Source organism: Heliangelus exortis, chromosome 2, assembly GCF_036169615.1.
Source record: "Heliangelus exortis chromosome 2, bHelExo1.hap1, whole genome shotgun sequence".
In the NCBI taxonomy this organism is placed as follows: Eukaryota; Metazoa; Chordata; class Aves; order Apodiformes; family Trochilidae; genus Heliangelus; species Heliangelus exortis.
In genome coordinates this window covers 104,282,327-104,297,753 of record NC_092423.1, presented here as the reverse complement: position 1 = coordinate 104,297,753, position 15,427 = coordinate 104,282,327, and the positions used below count along the sequence as shown (strand labels likewise).

The 15,427-nt window shown below is 40.2% G+C and overlaps 1 protein-coding gene across 5 annotated transcripts; it reads right to left on the bottom strand.

Annotated features, from left to right (window-relative positions):
- Nucleotides 1-813: 813 nt before the first annotated feature.
- On the bottom strand, nt 814-13,173 carry RIOK3 (RIO kinase 3). Of its 5 annotated transcripts, none has more exons than XM_071737315.1 (13): nt 12,969-13,173; nt 11,862-11,983; nt 10,884-11,029; nt 10,654-10,758; nt 10,010-10,119; nt 9,122-9,265; nt 8,145-8,272; nt 6,696-6,881; nt 6,102-6,261; nt 5,000-5,080; nt 4,821-4,910; nt 3,524-3,631; nt 814-2,026 (listed from the first exon to the last, which is right to left on the bottom strand). In XM_071737315.1, the coding sequence occupies exons 1-13, from the start codon at nt 13,029-13,031 to the stop codon at nt 1,925-1,927; spliced, it is 1,545 nt and encodes a 514-aa protein (XP_071593416.1). In that variant the 5' UTR covers nt 13,032-13,173; the 3' UTR covers nt 814-1,924. The 5 variants fall into 5 exon arrangements, with proteins under 5 accessions (XP_071593416.1, XP_071593414.1, XP_071593417.1 ...); XM_071737313.1 differs by having other exon boundaries at nt 6,696-6,884; nt 12,969-13,170; XM_071737316.1 differs by lacking the exon at nt 12,969-13,173 and adding an exon at nt 12,517-12,652 and having other exon boundaries at nt 6,696-6,884.
- Nucleotides 13,174-15,427: the final 2,254 nt, after the last annotated feature.

Here is a 15,427-nt window from a genome sequence, read left to right as displayed (position 1 = left end):
CAGTAGCTTTACACCACAGACCAGAGGACCACTGCTTCATTTATTTGGTTTTTGGGTGTTTCTGGTGATTGGTTTGGTTTGGTTTTTTACAATATTTTAGAAAAAAACTAGAAGTAACAAATGAGGCTTCCATTAAAGCATAATGATACAGGCAGGTTCCTCTGTTTTAAGTGACAGCTCAAAACCCACTCTCCCCTCACTTCCTCATCTGTGGTCTCTTTCCCCCTCATCTGATGCAAATATCCTTATCAACCTGTTTTCTACACGAGAACATCATAAAGTATTAGCAACTGCTTTAAGATAGTTTTTTTCTCTAAAAAATGTTTAATTATTGCAACTTGTAATAAGCCTAGAAGAGAGAAAAAAAAAAAAAAAAAAGCCTTCTTCTGTGAATGCTTTGAGGAAGACTGGTAGTGTTTGACAATGGAAGCTTTCAGTCTTCCTGAAGGCGTCAGATAGCTGTAGCACCTCCCCCTCAGCACCTACTCTGTTCTTCCCCAGATACCCTTATTTTGGACAACTGTTTCACTGAGCAATTAGGAACAGACTTATTCCCTCAGAGACACAAGCTCCTTTATTTCAAAAGGAAGGGGGTAATGCAAGATGATTGTCTAATTTAGAAAGGGGAAGAAAATCTAAGTACTGGGATGAAACTGGCAAAAATGTCAAGTTGTTCATAGTCTATGTATTACCCACCAAAATAGTCCTTTTTTCTGTTGTTAGAACAAACCAGTGTAGTCCCACCCTAAAGCTGCTTTATTGCAGCACCAAGGGTCAGTGAAAGCCTGTAAAATGCATGGAACCACGCAAAAATACCACTGCAAGATCTTGTTTTTACTTCACCACCAGTTTTCCAACACAAAAAAATACAATTAAAAAAAATAAACCAATTTCATAGCACACTGTGAGACTGTCACATGTAGCAACACTGTATTCTGCTTGATAAAGAGCAGTATCAGAAATAGCAATCAGAGTTAAAAAGAATTTGATCATAATTTCTTAATTCCAAACCATCCCTTTATAGCAGTTCACCTTTTAAGTGTTGTTTTGGAGAGAAGCAGTGCTAGATTTTTAGAACCTACTAAAATAAAAAGACTGGTGTTAAGAATAAAAGCATTAGAAAGACAAATTTGAGCATTCTTTTTGGACCAGTAGACAAGTTTCCTTTAAAAATAACGATGATCTATGTTTAGTTTTCATAGTCCAGGATTATCTTTGAGGTGAGAATGTTCAATGCTCTACCCAGAATTTCTGTTTACAAACAAATTTATTGTATCTAATTTTTTTTGTTGTTGGTTTTTTTTTGCTTGCTCCAAGTTCTTGGACCCAATTAAGTGAAGCTAACTAAACTTACTCTTTTTATACAACGTGGATGCAGCTCCCAGGATTTTCTGGCAGGTCACCAAAGAAGTCCTCTGCTGGCTGGATTCCAAGCTGTTTCTCATGTAATACCCAATTGTATTTACAGAGATAGTTAGACCCATATTCCATGTACTTCAAGCAAAAAGGTCTAGATAGCACATGTAAAGATGTTGGTTTGTTAAATGATTCCCCACTAATTAGACAATCTTGATTTTTCTTTACATTTTTTAAAATAAAACATATAAGCTCTGAATCATGCAAAATATGACCACCTCAGCTACATTAGTCTAATGTAACTGGGCAGCTGGTGAAGTTGTCAGACCATCTGAAGAGGTAGTGACAGTCCATTCTCACAGTGCCAGCCTGATGTTAAAAAAGGCTAAGTTATAAAAACAAACAACACTGAGGCATCACTGTATGCTCGTTGTGTTTCCCATTTTGGTATTCCCAGTCAACCACTCTCTCTTGACATTGGTAGTTGACATTTACCACTGCACCAACATAGTTTGAAGCAGTAAATTTGCTTTTTTTTTTTTTTTGTTAGCAGCTATACACTTCAGTGCTATTCATCATATATAGGTGGATCTCCATCACTTGGAAACATTGACAGTTTCTTTCCATGATTCTGCACGTGATCTTCATTCATCTTCTCCAAAGCTTCAATCTAGAGAGCCAAAAATAAATTCATGAAAGCCATGCATGAATGTTTCAAAACAGACATAAAAGGTAGCTTTGGATGACTGGTCAGGTATCCACAGTATTTCTGCTTCAATGATTTGGTCTCATGTATGGAGAAACATACTTTCAGCTATTGCTTGAAACATCTGTCCTCAACAAGTAAGAAAAGGAGTAGCACTCTTTTATAGTTTCATGCTACGTAACTGAATTGCATGAGTTGCAGGGAAGACTGGATGACTCTTTAGACTTTAATTGTGCTCCCCAAAAACACAGAAATGTCCCTTTCTCCAAGTCTGAAGAGCTCTACTGTAACTCACTCACTCTGTCAGCATTGGAGAAATTCCAAGTAATATTAAAAATTCAAATCCACTACAATAATTATTAATGATGAAAACTGAAGACAGCTATGCTTCAATATTTGTACAATCCAAGCAACACAGGACAGTAGATTATTTTAAGCTTCAGACTGTTATAATTGGGTAACTTCCCCCGTAACTCCATGGGAGGCAGTTTTAGCAACTAGCAACTAAGGTCAAAGTCTGAAGTTCAAGAATGGGCTGGCCAAATTCACCTCTAAGAAGCAATATAACTCTTTCCTATAAAACTTGTAAGTAAAAAAGATGACATAAACCAACCACAAAATCCTCCTCAATGCTCACAACACAATCACTGAGGGATCTGGGTTTTGCTTGATTAACTGATACAGAAGATCTTGAAACAGTGACATTGTGTTCTCTTTACTTCTTCCTCACCAGCAGGAGCTACCCCAGGAGTTACCTAGTTTCAAGCTCCCATCTACTACATGCTGGACCTACCCCATGCATAAACCCACACTGTCAATTTGGAATCAAGCAGAACTGCCATGTAGCCTTTACTTTAAATAGTACATACAGAATTTCTGACATTATTTTCATACGTGTCTGGTGTCAGGATGCATGCCTTCAAGAATTACAGCTAAAAGTTGAAAACTTAAAGCCAAAGGTGACTAAAGATTCCTGGACCATATTTACATTAGCATGATTTTAGGCATGAAAATTGAAATTGGTAGCCTAAACTTTAAATCCGAGTTAAGATCTAAAATATGTAAAATAAGCAGAACAACTGTACCTTTTTTTTTTTTTTTTTTTAAACCACTGCACAACTTTTAATATATGTAAGAAAAGACAACAAAACTAGCATTAAAACTAACACAGATTACTAAATTTCCCTTACTACTGAAAGTAGCAATTACATGCAACATGAAGCGTTTTACACTTGGGAGCAGGGAGATCAGAAAAGGAGGTGGAAAAGCCTCTCAATCTGAGTTTTAGAAAGCTTTTTTACTATGCTGAAATGATCAAGTTTAAAAAAAGATGCAGAATGACTGCTGAAAGTATACTCACACACACACACTAATCACAAAAACTAAATGCGGGGAGTTAAGGTATTGCAAAAGCTACTATAGATAACCAAATTAAAATATCAGACACAGAGAAAGCTGTACCTCTGCTTGGAAGTCTACTTCGTTGTCAGCTGTAATATTTAAACCTGAGACAGCATTGAAGAGTTCACGCTCATTAAGTGCTTCTGCCACACCACCCTTCTGGAAGAACTAGTCAATATAAAAACCACATATTAAACACTTTAGTACACACAGCAAAATACTCCTTTTCCTTCCCCAAGTTACAATTACAATATTTAGTCAAACGACATTTTTGCTTTTTTTTCCTTGCACATAAGAATAAATGAAAGAAATTTCACATTCCAGTGGCACTGTTGTTTTGTTTGGTTTTTTTTTTTCCCTTTTGGGGAAAGTATGGTAAAAAAAAAAAACAAAACCAAAAACAAACAAACAAACAAAAATATATATATTTGACCACAACAACCCCATGGGGAGCTCCAGGCTGGGCACAGAGTGGCTGAGAGCAGCCAGGCAGAAAGGGACCTGGGAGTCTGGATTGACAGGAAGCTGAACATGAGCCAGCAGTGTGCCCAGGTAGCCAAGAAGGCCAATGGCATCCTGGGCTGTATCAGGAACAGCGTGGCCAGCAGGTCCAAGGAAGGGATTCTGCCCCTGTACTCAGCCCTGGTGAGGCCACACCTCGAGTCCTGTGTCCAGTTCTGGGCCCCTCAGTTTAGGAAGGATATCGAGGTCCTGGAGCAGGTCCAAAGGAGGGCAACCAGGCTGGTGAAGGGACTCGAGCACAGATCCTATGAGGAGAGGCTGAGGGAGCTGGGGCTGTTCAGCCTGGAGAAGAGGAGGCTCAGGGGAGACCTCATCACTCTCTACAACTCTCTGAAAGGAGGGGGTAGCCAGGGGGGGGTTGGTCTCTTTTCCCAGACAACTCTCAGCAAGACAAGAGGGCACGGTCTCAAGTTGTGCCAGGGGAGGTTTAGGTTGGACATTAGAAAGAATTTCTTTACTGAGAGGGTGATCAAGCATTGGAATGGGCTGCCCAGGGAAGTGGTGGATTCTCCATCCCTGGAGATATTTAAAAAGAGACTGGATGTGGCACCCAGTGCCATGGGCTGGTAACTGCAGTGGTAGTGGATCAAGGGTTGGACTTGATGATTTCTGAGGTCCCTTCCAACCCAGCCGATTCTATGATATTACATATATCTATATAGATAGATATACATATATAGATAGATAGACAAATAGATATACATATATATGTAAAAAATTATCAGCACCACAGAGCTGTATTGGGTTGACTTTAAGTTCCAAATTGATTTGATGGTGTTTTGTCTTGGAAAACATTCAGTACAAGAGGACTGTCAAATGAAGAGAGAGCTCCTACCTGTGAAACATTCCTACAGTCTCTGAACAAAAACTCAAGTCCATGAGGATGGGTCGGCTCCACAGACTGACTGACATCAATAAGCCAAACCTGTAGTCACAGAGGAACAGCAATTCACTTTGTATTAACATCTGACACTACATGAAACCTTTTCCTTCCCACATAAAGAATATGCTCACCTTCCCATCATGCCAAAGCATGTTGTATTCACTCAGATCTGCATGGACCAGGTTGCACTCTTTATACAATTGTTGCATCATCTGCAAGGAGCCAAATTAGTCAATGGATGAAGCCTGCTGTACTCCAAATAAATATCCTTTGCATTAATATAACAAACAAAGCCTTTCCACAGTCACCCACCTGATTTACATAATTTTTTCCAAGTTTTCAATTAAGTTCCATACAGGGAATTGCAGTTTTGCTAAACCATCAGCAAACTCTGCTTTTATCATGGAATTTAGCTTTGTCAAGTCAGAAGAATGAGTCTGGAAAAGTCATACCAGCTCTGCCAAGCAGTCCAAGTGTATGAGGCAGATAAACATGTTCTCTAAATACACCTGTCACTCTTACCTCTGTCACACAGGAAAGAGGTCTCAGAGGTTTAGATAATGACTCCTAACTAGCACGCACATTCATTTAAAACATGGTTCTGTTGCTCTACTGGTCTCAAGATTCAAGTCACAGACCATTCATACTCTCAAGCTGCTGGGTTGCTTGGGTTTGGTTTTTTTGATGCCTACAGGGAGATGATACTGATTGGACAGCCAGCAGACACATGTTTAAACTGATTACAGCACACAATGGGAAAGTAAAGTATCCACCATGCAATATTCTAATTCATTCTGTGATTCCTAGATTTGTTAAAAATGAGGGTGGAGAGGGGGCTTTCCACTGGAGGGTGCTTAAGCATTGTAAGTTAAGGATTCAGTAAACCCAGAAAGTCTTGAAAAAATTTCTAGACTACATACTGCTTCCAAAATAGGTGGACTACTTGCTGATTATTTCCCTGTTGCTAAATACATCATTAAGTTCCAGCATGTTTTCTACCTAGATTAAGATTCAATTCATTAGTTTTTTTAATATATGATTTCTTAATATATGATTTCTTATTTATTCTAAGTCACACATTAAACAGCAGCAAATTAAGGCTTTGGACTCTGTAACTTGACCGTGATGCAAGCACCCTGAAGAGTAAATAAAGCTAATTTGGCCTTTAAGTTATTCCCCTAAAAGAAAACACAACCCAGAACTGGAGGAGAAATCAGCACAGCATGATCTTACATTAAGAATCTGATAGTAGGCCTTTTTCATATCTTCACTACTAAGTGTTACATCCTTTAGCTTAGGAGCTGGCACTTGATCCTGGCCAATGAAAGACATAACCAAGACATGTTTCTTAAGGATAACAACTTCAGGACAAGGAATTCCTGCATTTTGCATTCTGTGGGTCAGAAAACAAAAACTGATTAAGGAAAAAAAAAACCAAAAAAACCAATAAACCAAAAAAACCCACACCACACCCCAAGTGCTACAGTTCTACTTCCAGCTTTGTAGGAATTCCACTTAGGAATAGTCAGATCTTAAAGTCAAAAGTGGGTCTAAAAATGCTTACTGAAAACCCTGTTAATTACATTGGCTTGTAAATTCTGCTGCCAAATCACTGATGATGTTGACAATTCAGTAAACTGTGAAAAACAAGAGGCTTATTCAATCTGTGCCAGGCTGTATATATTTTGGCCTAAAAATGAAATGTAACCTACTTTAAAGAAGCAGCATAACTTTCTTAAAGAGAAAATAGGAAACCAACAGGCATTTGGCAAAGGAAAACAAGAGGCACTTGGCAATGACACTTTTTGTTGTTTTTTTTTTCTTTACCTTGTTAAGTTATGCATTTCTTTCTCAGCCCACATACGAATAATCTTCCGTGGATTCAATTTACTGAAGCGGTCCTTAAACCTGTAGTCATCCTTTATGTACTTGTCACGGTTCTTGAATTCATTAAGAGTCGTTTTAAACACTTTGATGGCACATTCTGGAGGTATAACTTTATCTTCAGTTACACTTCTCATGGAAAAAGTCAAACACACAACAAAGTTAACCAGTCACGACTTCGTAAGTAAATACATGGTTTTTGGTTTGTTTTTTTAAAAAAATTTTTTTTTAAACATTGCAAATTATAGCAATTTTTAATATAAGAGAGGAAAAGATCCTGTTTGATATCAAATTTGGAAGCCAATTCTAGTTACACTTATGAGTTCTATGATTTAGAATGTATGAAATTGAGTTTTGGCGTTTTCGTTATACATTGCATAGCAAACAGGTTCTGTCTCCCAATTTGTTAACATTTTTACTTAAATGTCATAGCTAATAACAGGCCTGTTAATGGATGTACATGTATCACAAAATCACAAGTGAAAAAAAGTCCTGCATTAGAACAATAATGGTATGGTCACCACAAAGATACTACCCATTGAATAATACTAAGCAAAAGAACACTCCTCAACTCCTCAAGTGCAAAGGTCAAGTAAAAAAAAAACTACAAAAAAACCCCAAAACAAAAACCCAAACCCCCCACCACCAAAAAAAACAACCAACCAACCAACCAAACAAAAAAAAACAAAACACAAAAAAACCCACAAAAAAACACCCCAAAACCATCTTTTCTCCCCACCTCCAAGTTAACCTCTCTTTCTCAATGTCTGGTTACCTGTATTTGGGGTTTATTACATCTTTCTTATCTCACTTTAAAGTAGTGGTGTTTCAACACCCTGCAATCACTACTACCACACTACAATCCTTCTGGCATGGTAGTCATTAAAACTGGACTCCTGCATGACTTGAAAAGTGAACAGCATGCCAGCACTATCCTCGAGGTAACCCAAAAGTAACAAACAGCACCTCCACTGAACCTCCAGAGGTGGAGCTGGTAATACAGCAACCTGCATGGAAAGACAATCTTCAGGGAGCCTAAGAACATCATGACAGTTTTGCAGCCTGGGGCAGGTTAGTGGAAAGAGTTCCTCAAAATCTCAAGAATTCTTTTTTATAAAAGGAGTATGTATTTCTCCACAGAAAGCTAAGTTGAATTTGTCCCTATTCACTAAATGGTGTCCAAGGAGGAAAGTGGGGATTTTACTTTACTGTTGTTTTGGATATTTTTTTTTTAATTTTTTTTTAAGATTTTATTATTATCTGCATATACATAAACACAAACTTTAAATCTTGGGAATGAAAACACAGATAGATTAAGTATTCTTGTGGTTTCCACTTTTTAAACCATCTCTGGTTCTGAAAGCTACTGTCAGTAACAAATAATATACTTACTTTCCTCCATATGCATGAAAAACAACAGATTCTTTTCCTGTGCTGATGCAGCCTGTGATGGTCTCCAGCATCCCAGCATTGACCATCTTGTACAGAAGCAAACGTGTTTTAGGATCCACTGCTTTCTCCTGTAGGCAAGAAATGAAGACTCAGTTTGTTAAAATAACTCTTTGCATTACAGTGAATTTAGAGTATCTGTAAACCACAAGCATTCAACTAGGTGAAAAGAATGATGTATTAAGAGCATTCTCTCAATTGATAGGGAAAAAAAAAACCCAACAAACCAAATAAACAGATGAAGCAAAGCACTGTCATCTGTAGATTTAATACTCTCAGGTACCTTATCAGCTGTGTCCCACATAAAGTATTTCACCAGTTCCACACAAAGTACAGACTGTGGCTCAAAAGCACTTCCTATAGTGAGCCATCTAGCTCAAGTATTATATTCCTTTTATATCAATAACAATGAAGCAAAAACCCCAAATTTGAAGAAGGCCACAGCAGGAATTACAAGAAGTCCTCTTCTAAACTCATCCATAAAGCATTATCAACTGACTTCCTAAATTATTAAGTCAAAGTTTACTTGGTCACCTGATGTTCCTGAAACTTGCAATGAGGACAGATATTTGGAGTCAACATAGTTCAACTGCAGATGATTAGTCCTCTAGATACCTTAAGAAAGTAATTTCTAGGCAGTTTATTCACTGTAGCTGATTCATAGACAATCTTAGAAAGACAAAGAGGAAAAAAATGGAAGCTGCTTGCTCTTATTATGATATTGCTCTCACAGTAAGGCAGCTCAAATAAAGACAGCCTTTTTTTAGTAGGAGCTGGCTGATAACATCTCCTTCAGTAACATTACTGTAATATTGATTAACTGTTTTACTAAAAATCAGAAGTTTCGAGGAATTTCCAAAATAGTGCTCAGCTGTTGCAGAAGATACAAAGTAGATAGAGAGACTTTATTAAAAACATACAGCAGTGGAGTGCTCCTTCTTTTCATGGAGCCTTGCACTTCGCCGTTCCTCAGAGTATGCATGCTGCTTTAAGGCATTGAAGACTTGATTTGACAGCTTTAAGTCCATCCCAATTCCATCCCCAACCTGGAACTCAGGTGCAAACTACGAGGAATAATAAACAGAAATGTAATTATTTTTACTAGTAAACACCAAAAATTGACACAAGCAGATTTTGCTCATTCTGATTAGCAAAAAGCAAGAGTAGATAGGGAATGATGTGAAAGCCACTTCATGTAGTGTTGTCACTGTGTTAAAACACACCTTGCTCTAAAGTCAGAACTTGAAGTTCTGCCCAAATTGATACGAGATTACTTAACATCCTGTAAAAATTGCACTTGTAATATCTCCTTATTTGCAGAAGTTGGTACCAGTTACATTAGAGAAAAAGGAAGGTAAGTATTATGGATAAACAGACTGGAAATCTTCAAGTCAAGCAACTGACTGAAAGTCAGTTATTTGGCTCATCAGGCAAAATTAATAATAATTACAAAAATTAGGTTACATGATAGCTGTGCTTTTCAAAAATGTGTTGCCTTGGTGTTCTATTTGCCTGCGTACCAAACTTGCAAATAGTTTTGTTTTGCCAAAACACTTCTGTACAAGTTCTTGATTCATGGTCATTAACAAAGTATTATTTAACCAAAAAACCCCATACAATTTAAGCTGCCAGTTTGAGTAATCAGAATGCTGCCTCAGTTTTATATAATTGGAGAAAAAAAAAATGAAAAAAAAAAAAAAAATCAGGACTACAATACAATAGTGCAGATGGGCAAGCATTCATTCTTTGGTTGCATTACAACATTTCAGTTTTACACACAAAATGAGCTTCCCCAAGTTTTCACTTACATTTTCCATGCGAGCAGTATTCTTTCTTCCACATACCACCTCATCATGTTTAGTAGTTATGTCTTTTCCTTTTCCTATAAAGCCCCTTCTTGGTGTAGTGGTAGGTTTATCTGCCAGTAGTGAGAAAAATAAATGAAATCTTACATCTAAACAAACAAAACTAATGCTCATAAAGGTTCCACAAATGCCCACAAGAATAACATGATTTTTTTACTTATTAAACAGGTTAAAATACTTCAATGATATCATCTTAATGCAGTCTTCTCTTCTGCTGTGTAAACATGACAGCTTCTTTTGCTGTGTTCTGACTGACTTCTCTGGGGTGTCAGGCACACTTTTGGCATGTTAAAGACAGGAATACTCAATACCATGTTCAGATGCTCCTAGCCAAATGTGGATGACAGATACACACATCACACAATACTTTCCACAGCAGTGCAATAGTTGTTTTACCAGATTCTGCCACCGAAGCCAGGATACTGTCAGGCAGAAGCCTGAAGTTACCTACCCGGATTCCTGCATAACATCTCCCAATTAGGTGACCTGATTTTACATACAACTGGTATGACCCCTTACATTACAAAAACATCAGATTCTTAGGCCTATTAACTGAAGAAATTCTGTTGTTTAAAAGTGCCACATACCTGCTCTATAGGGATCATGACGAGTATCCTGCCAATCAACCTCATCCTCTGAGCTGTCACTGTCATAGGGATGGACCTTCCGATAATTTTCAAAGGATATGGAGACTTGAGAAACAAAACAAATAAGCACACCCATGATTATCAGAGATTTGCTACTTCCTCACAGCTCTGTCAGCTTGAACAGACTGCCAGGAATATATCTAAAGCAAAAATATTTCTGATGAAGGTACCTTTGCTATCTCCATTGATCTTCTTCTCTTCACGCCGAAGCTGTGCATCATATTCCCTGTCAAACTCCATCTGTAGCATCTGAGCTAGCATTAGGTCACTAGAAGTGTCAATATTTTCTCCTGTAATAAATGGTCCTTCAGCAACACTATGTAAAAAGAAAATAGATATTTAAAAAATTAAACACAGTAATCTAAACAGAAACACTGCTTTATACCATTTCATCACTCTCTATAAAAAAGACCCCATGCAGAGCTGCATAATGACTAAGAGATCTCAGCTGTCTGCCCCCCTCCAAGCCAACTCTAAATATTAATAGAACATTACTCCATTTATCTTTGCCTCTTCTTTACAATGCAAATATTATTTAAACTTCTACTTGTCTACCATTCTGTAATAAGCATTAGGCTCTATTTCTACCACAACTTTCATGAAAGAGAAAGATGGGATACAGGTGTACGTGTATATTTTTATATATATATATTTATAAATAAAACCACTTCAAAAAAAACAAACGAAACCTGTGTTGCTTCGCCCTGCTTCACAGAAAAGAACACAGTCAAAATTTGTATGTTAGAACTAGTAAGCTCTTTAAAGCTTACAAGTATTAAGAGGATACAGGTGACACACCTGGCAGTTCTTTAAATAACATTATAAACAGTTACCAAGTCTCTAAAAGGGAAGAAAAAAAAATTTCTGAAAATGTTTCTCAAAACACTGTTTACAGACTGGCTTAAAGCACCCAAAACAATGCAAAGAAAATATCAAGAAAGAAGGAAATGTGACAGAGAAGAGAACCTGAGGGAGAGTTTTAACTGGGTAAGCCATCTTCACTGAAAGAGCTGTGAAGATACAGTTAGGAGATAAGAGGTGAAGCATTTACTTTATCACTCCACATTAAACACACAGTAGGGAAACACACAAGAGATGGAAGATGGCTTCACAGCAACAGAGATCACTAATCCAGGATTTAAACTTACGCAACCACTTCAGGAAAAGCAGCATTTTCTTCTTCTAGCTGCAGCTCTTTTGCCAGCTGTTCACTCATTACATCAGCAAGGGAACATGATATTGATGTTGTGTTAGGGGTTCCCCATGGACACTGTAAATAAACATTGTATTTGAGTCAGCAAGGAATTCAGTAGCAACACAAAAGTATGGATAATTAGTTATCAGTGGCTTTAAAATAAGCTCATGTAATCTTATAAGAGTTTGGTTTCTACAGATACTTACGGAAGTATGATTAACTAAAATACATAAAATAGTTTCTTAAACTCAATAGGTAGAACCAAATTAAAGATGTTTATGATCACTTACAAACTTGGGCAGGGGAATCAGTTTGTCAGTGTCAGTACCTCCTGAAGACACGAGCAAAGCCTGACCTCGAAGTTTGCTTACAAGTGTACACACAGCCTACGGAAAACTTCTCTTGCAATGAGACAATAGTATTGGCTTATGCACAACTTTTCCCCGTTTTTCGAGCCCTGAAAGGACAGCCATCTCAAACATCCCCACAAAACCACAGAAGCCCCCACAAAACTTTGCCTGGGGGAGGCAGGGGTTAGGGAATGATCTATCTAACCACACTGTGCCTCACCGCCCCGATAACCAAGCTCAGATCCAATTCCTGCTCACCCAGAGAGCTTTATCAGGATCCGACAGCAGCTCTCTCCACCAAGCAGATAATTGCTAGGAGCAGCCAAACGGGACATGTCCTGTCCAGCGAGCTTCGTGGCTCACTCTGGCAGTGGAGCCAAGCGCTCGGTTCGCCGCCCAACCTTCACCCTCGTTTTGCGGACACCACAGCGCCCTTCCGACCTCCTCAGGCTGCTCCGGGGAGGCGGGCCGAAGAAGGGCAGAAGCCCGTACCACCCTGCCTGCCCCGCTGCCGGGACCGAAGGTCGGCCAGAGACAGTGCTCGTACCCAAACGTGCCTCTACCCTCCTCCACTTCCCAGTGGCAGCGGCCGCACCTCTACGGCCCCGGAGGGTCGAGTTGCCGCGGACGGCCGTGAGGTGCCGAACCAGGCCTGGCAGCTCCCAGCCGCCGCCATTAGGGCCTCAGCCCCTCGCCCCTCCCGCGCTCACCTTGCTCTGCCAGGCGGGGCCCGGTCCGGCGTCGGGGGCGGCGGCAACTCCTACCGGGTCCATCTGCGCATACAATGGCGGGAGGGAGGTTGGGCAGGCGAGAAGCGGGGTCTCTCTTCAAGGCAGCGACGCTCCGGGTCTGAAACCTTCCGGGTTCTCTCCCGTTCCCTACTACCGTCACCGACCGCCAAGGCTCCCCATTGGCCGGAGGGGCGGGGACTCACCCGTTTTTCCGGTGATGTCACCGGGGCACCGGGGTGGCCGTGAGGTCAGCGGCGGAGCCCGGAGCTAGCGGGGGTCGCCCGCCCACTCGCCGAGCTGAGAGCGCTGGGCGGGAGGGTGCTGCGGGGCGCCAGGGGAGTTGTGGTGAGGGCACGGCACATGGGGGTGACTTTGAGATCAGCCCAGAAAGCCACGCGTGTCCTCGGCTGCATCGTGAACCGCGTGGGCAGCAGGTGAAGGGAGGGGATGCTGCACCCCTACTCTGCTTTCCTGAGACCCCCACCTGGAGTGCTGGGTCCCCAACGTAGGAGGAACATGGAGCTGATGGAGCAAGTCCAGAGGAGGGGCACAAAGGTGATCAGAGGGCTGGAGTACCTGTCCTGTGAAGACGGGCTCAGAGAGTTGGGATTGCTCAGCCTGGAGAAGAGAAGGCTCCAGGGAGACCTTATAGTGGCCTTCCAGTACCTGAAGGGGGCTACAGGAAAGATGGGGGGGACTTAGTACAGGGGCATGTGGTAACAGGATGCCCCCCTCATCCTGTTTAAAAACATCCCCCCTATGTTTTTAAACTGCAAAAGATTTAGGTTAGATATTAGGAAGAAATTCTCTGCTATGAGGGTGGTGAGGCACTGGCACAGGTTGCCCAGAGAAGTCGTGGACTCTCCATCCTTGGAAGTGTTCAAGGTCAGGTTGGATGGGGCTTTTGAGCAGCCTGGCCTACAGGGAGGTGTCCCTGCCCATAGCAAGGGCAACTCTCACAGAAGAGAATTTCTTCCTAATGTCTAAGTCTATGTCCTCTTCTAGTTAATTGCCATTGCCCCTTGTGCTGTTGCTACATAACCCTGTAAAAAGTCCCTCTCAAGCTTTCCTGTGGGCCCCCTTCAGATACTGGAAGGCTGCTATAAGGTTATTCTGGAGCCTTCTCCAGGCTGAACAACCCCAGCTTTCTCAGTCTGTTTTCATAGGAGAGCTGCTCCCACCCTCTGATCATGTTCCTACCCACAAAGCTGGCTGGCTCTGGGATCAGAGGAGTTGTCAGGGGTTTCACAGTCCCTGTGGCATCCTCCATCCTCCACAGAGTCAGTTCCCTGTTACACATCTAGCAAAGATAACGCTGCCAGGGTCCAGCAAACACCACTCCTGACAACTCGTAAGCATGCAAGCATCAAATTTGTCAGACAAAGTTTACCTCATTTGTCCTTAACAACCTGCAATGATGTAAGACATCCCAACCTCCCAAGATAATCTGTTCCACCGTTCATTACTGCAGAAAGTCCCCAAGTTAAGGGCAGGGGGTTTGGAGGAGGGAAGGGACAAAGGTCATAATACATGATAAAGGGGCTGTGCCACAGAGGTGTTGGAGTGACTGTTTGGTGATGCTGTACCAGTGCAGTTCTTATCCTCTCAACCCTTGGCCCTGGCAGAAAGAGATTATTTCTTTCCCCTTGCAGCCACATTTTGGGCATTTTGCTGCCATGCCCCCTTCAATCTTCTTTGGTTAAATTTATCAGTTTTATAAATGAGCAGAATGTCAAAACAATGTCCTGATGCCCAGAGAAAATAATTCCTCTAGCACAACTGTACAAGCATTGATTAAGAAAACTAATTTTGGTAGTTTCTGATTCAGAAAGACGTGAGAAATTACTTAATATTCCTATGTCTTTTCATTCAGTTTTTAATTTTCAGATATAAGTGATTTTTATAGTCTCTTAAATATTATCTAGGCCTTGGCCCCATGATCTCTTATATGAATGGATCAAGCTTTGAACTGTATTATATTAAGAATAAATGTTCTGCAAAATAACATGCAAACAAAATCACTTGCCACACATTCATGTTTTGTAAAAATAGCTAAAAAAATACACAAAGCATTAAGTTCCCTTCATTGCACTAAAAATAACTCCAAAGCTGTATAGCAATTACTTAATATGTAATTGAAGTTAGTCATGATAAACAATATTGTCAGAAATGTTTATATTCTTTCTTAATCAAACCTTCCTCTGCATTTTGCTGTGGGAAGATACACCATCTTTGCCCATCTCCCACTTTTAATAGGAACTGCAAGAAACAGAGATATCACTGTAATATTTTGTATGAAAATGACACTCTACTAAAATGAAAAGTCAAAAGTATTCTTATCACATGCTTACATGTAAGCTTTTCTCATGATTTTTTAAAGCTTTAGAGACTGAATCTGGGATGCAATGTAGTGTACTTTTGTCTGCAAAGTACACATT

What these genes read in the sequence shown, in the direction of transcription:
- RIOK3 (XM_071737313.1), bottom strand. Translation starts at nt 13,031, where the DNA reads ATGGACCCGGTAGGAGTTGCCGCCGCCCCCGACGCCGGACCGGGCCCC. An exon ending in GCTTTTCCTGAAGTGGTTGC is followed by an intron (nt 11,030 to 11,861) that starts GTAAGTTTAAAT and finishes CTTTTTACATAG; the next exon opens with TGTTGCTGAAGGACCATTTA. An exon ending in ACTGTAGGAATGTTTCACAG is followed by an intron (nt 3,632 to 4,820) that starts GTAGGAGCTCTC and finishes TATATTGACTAG; the next exon opens with TTCTTCCAGAAGGGTGGTGT.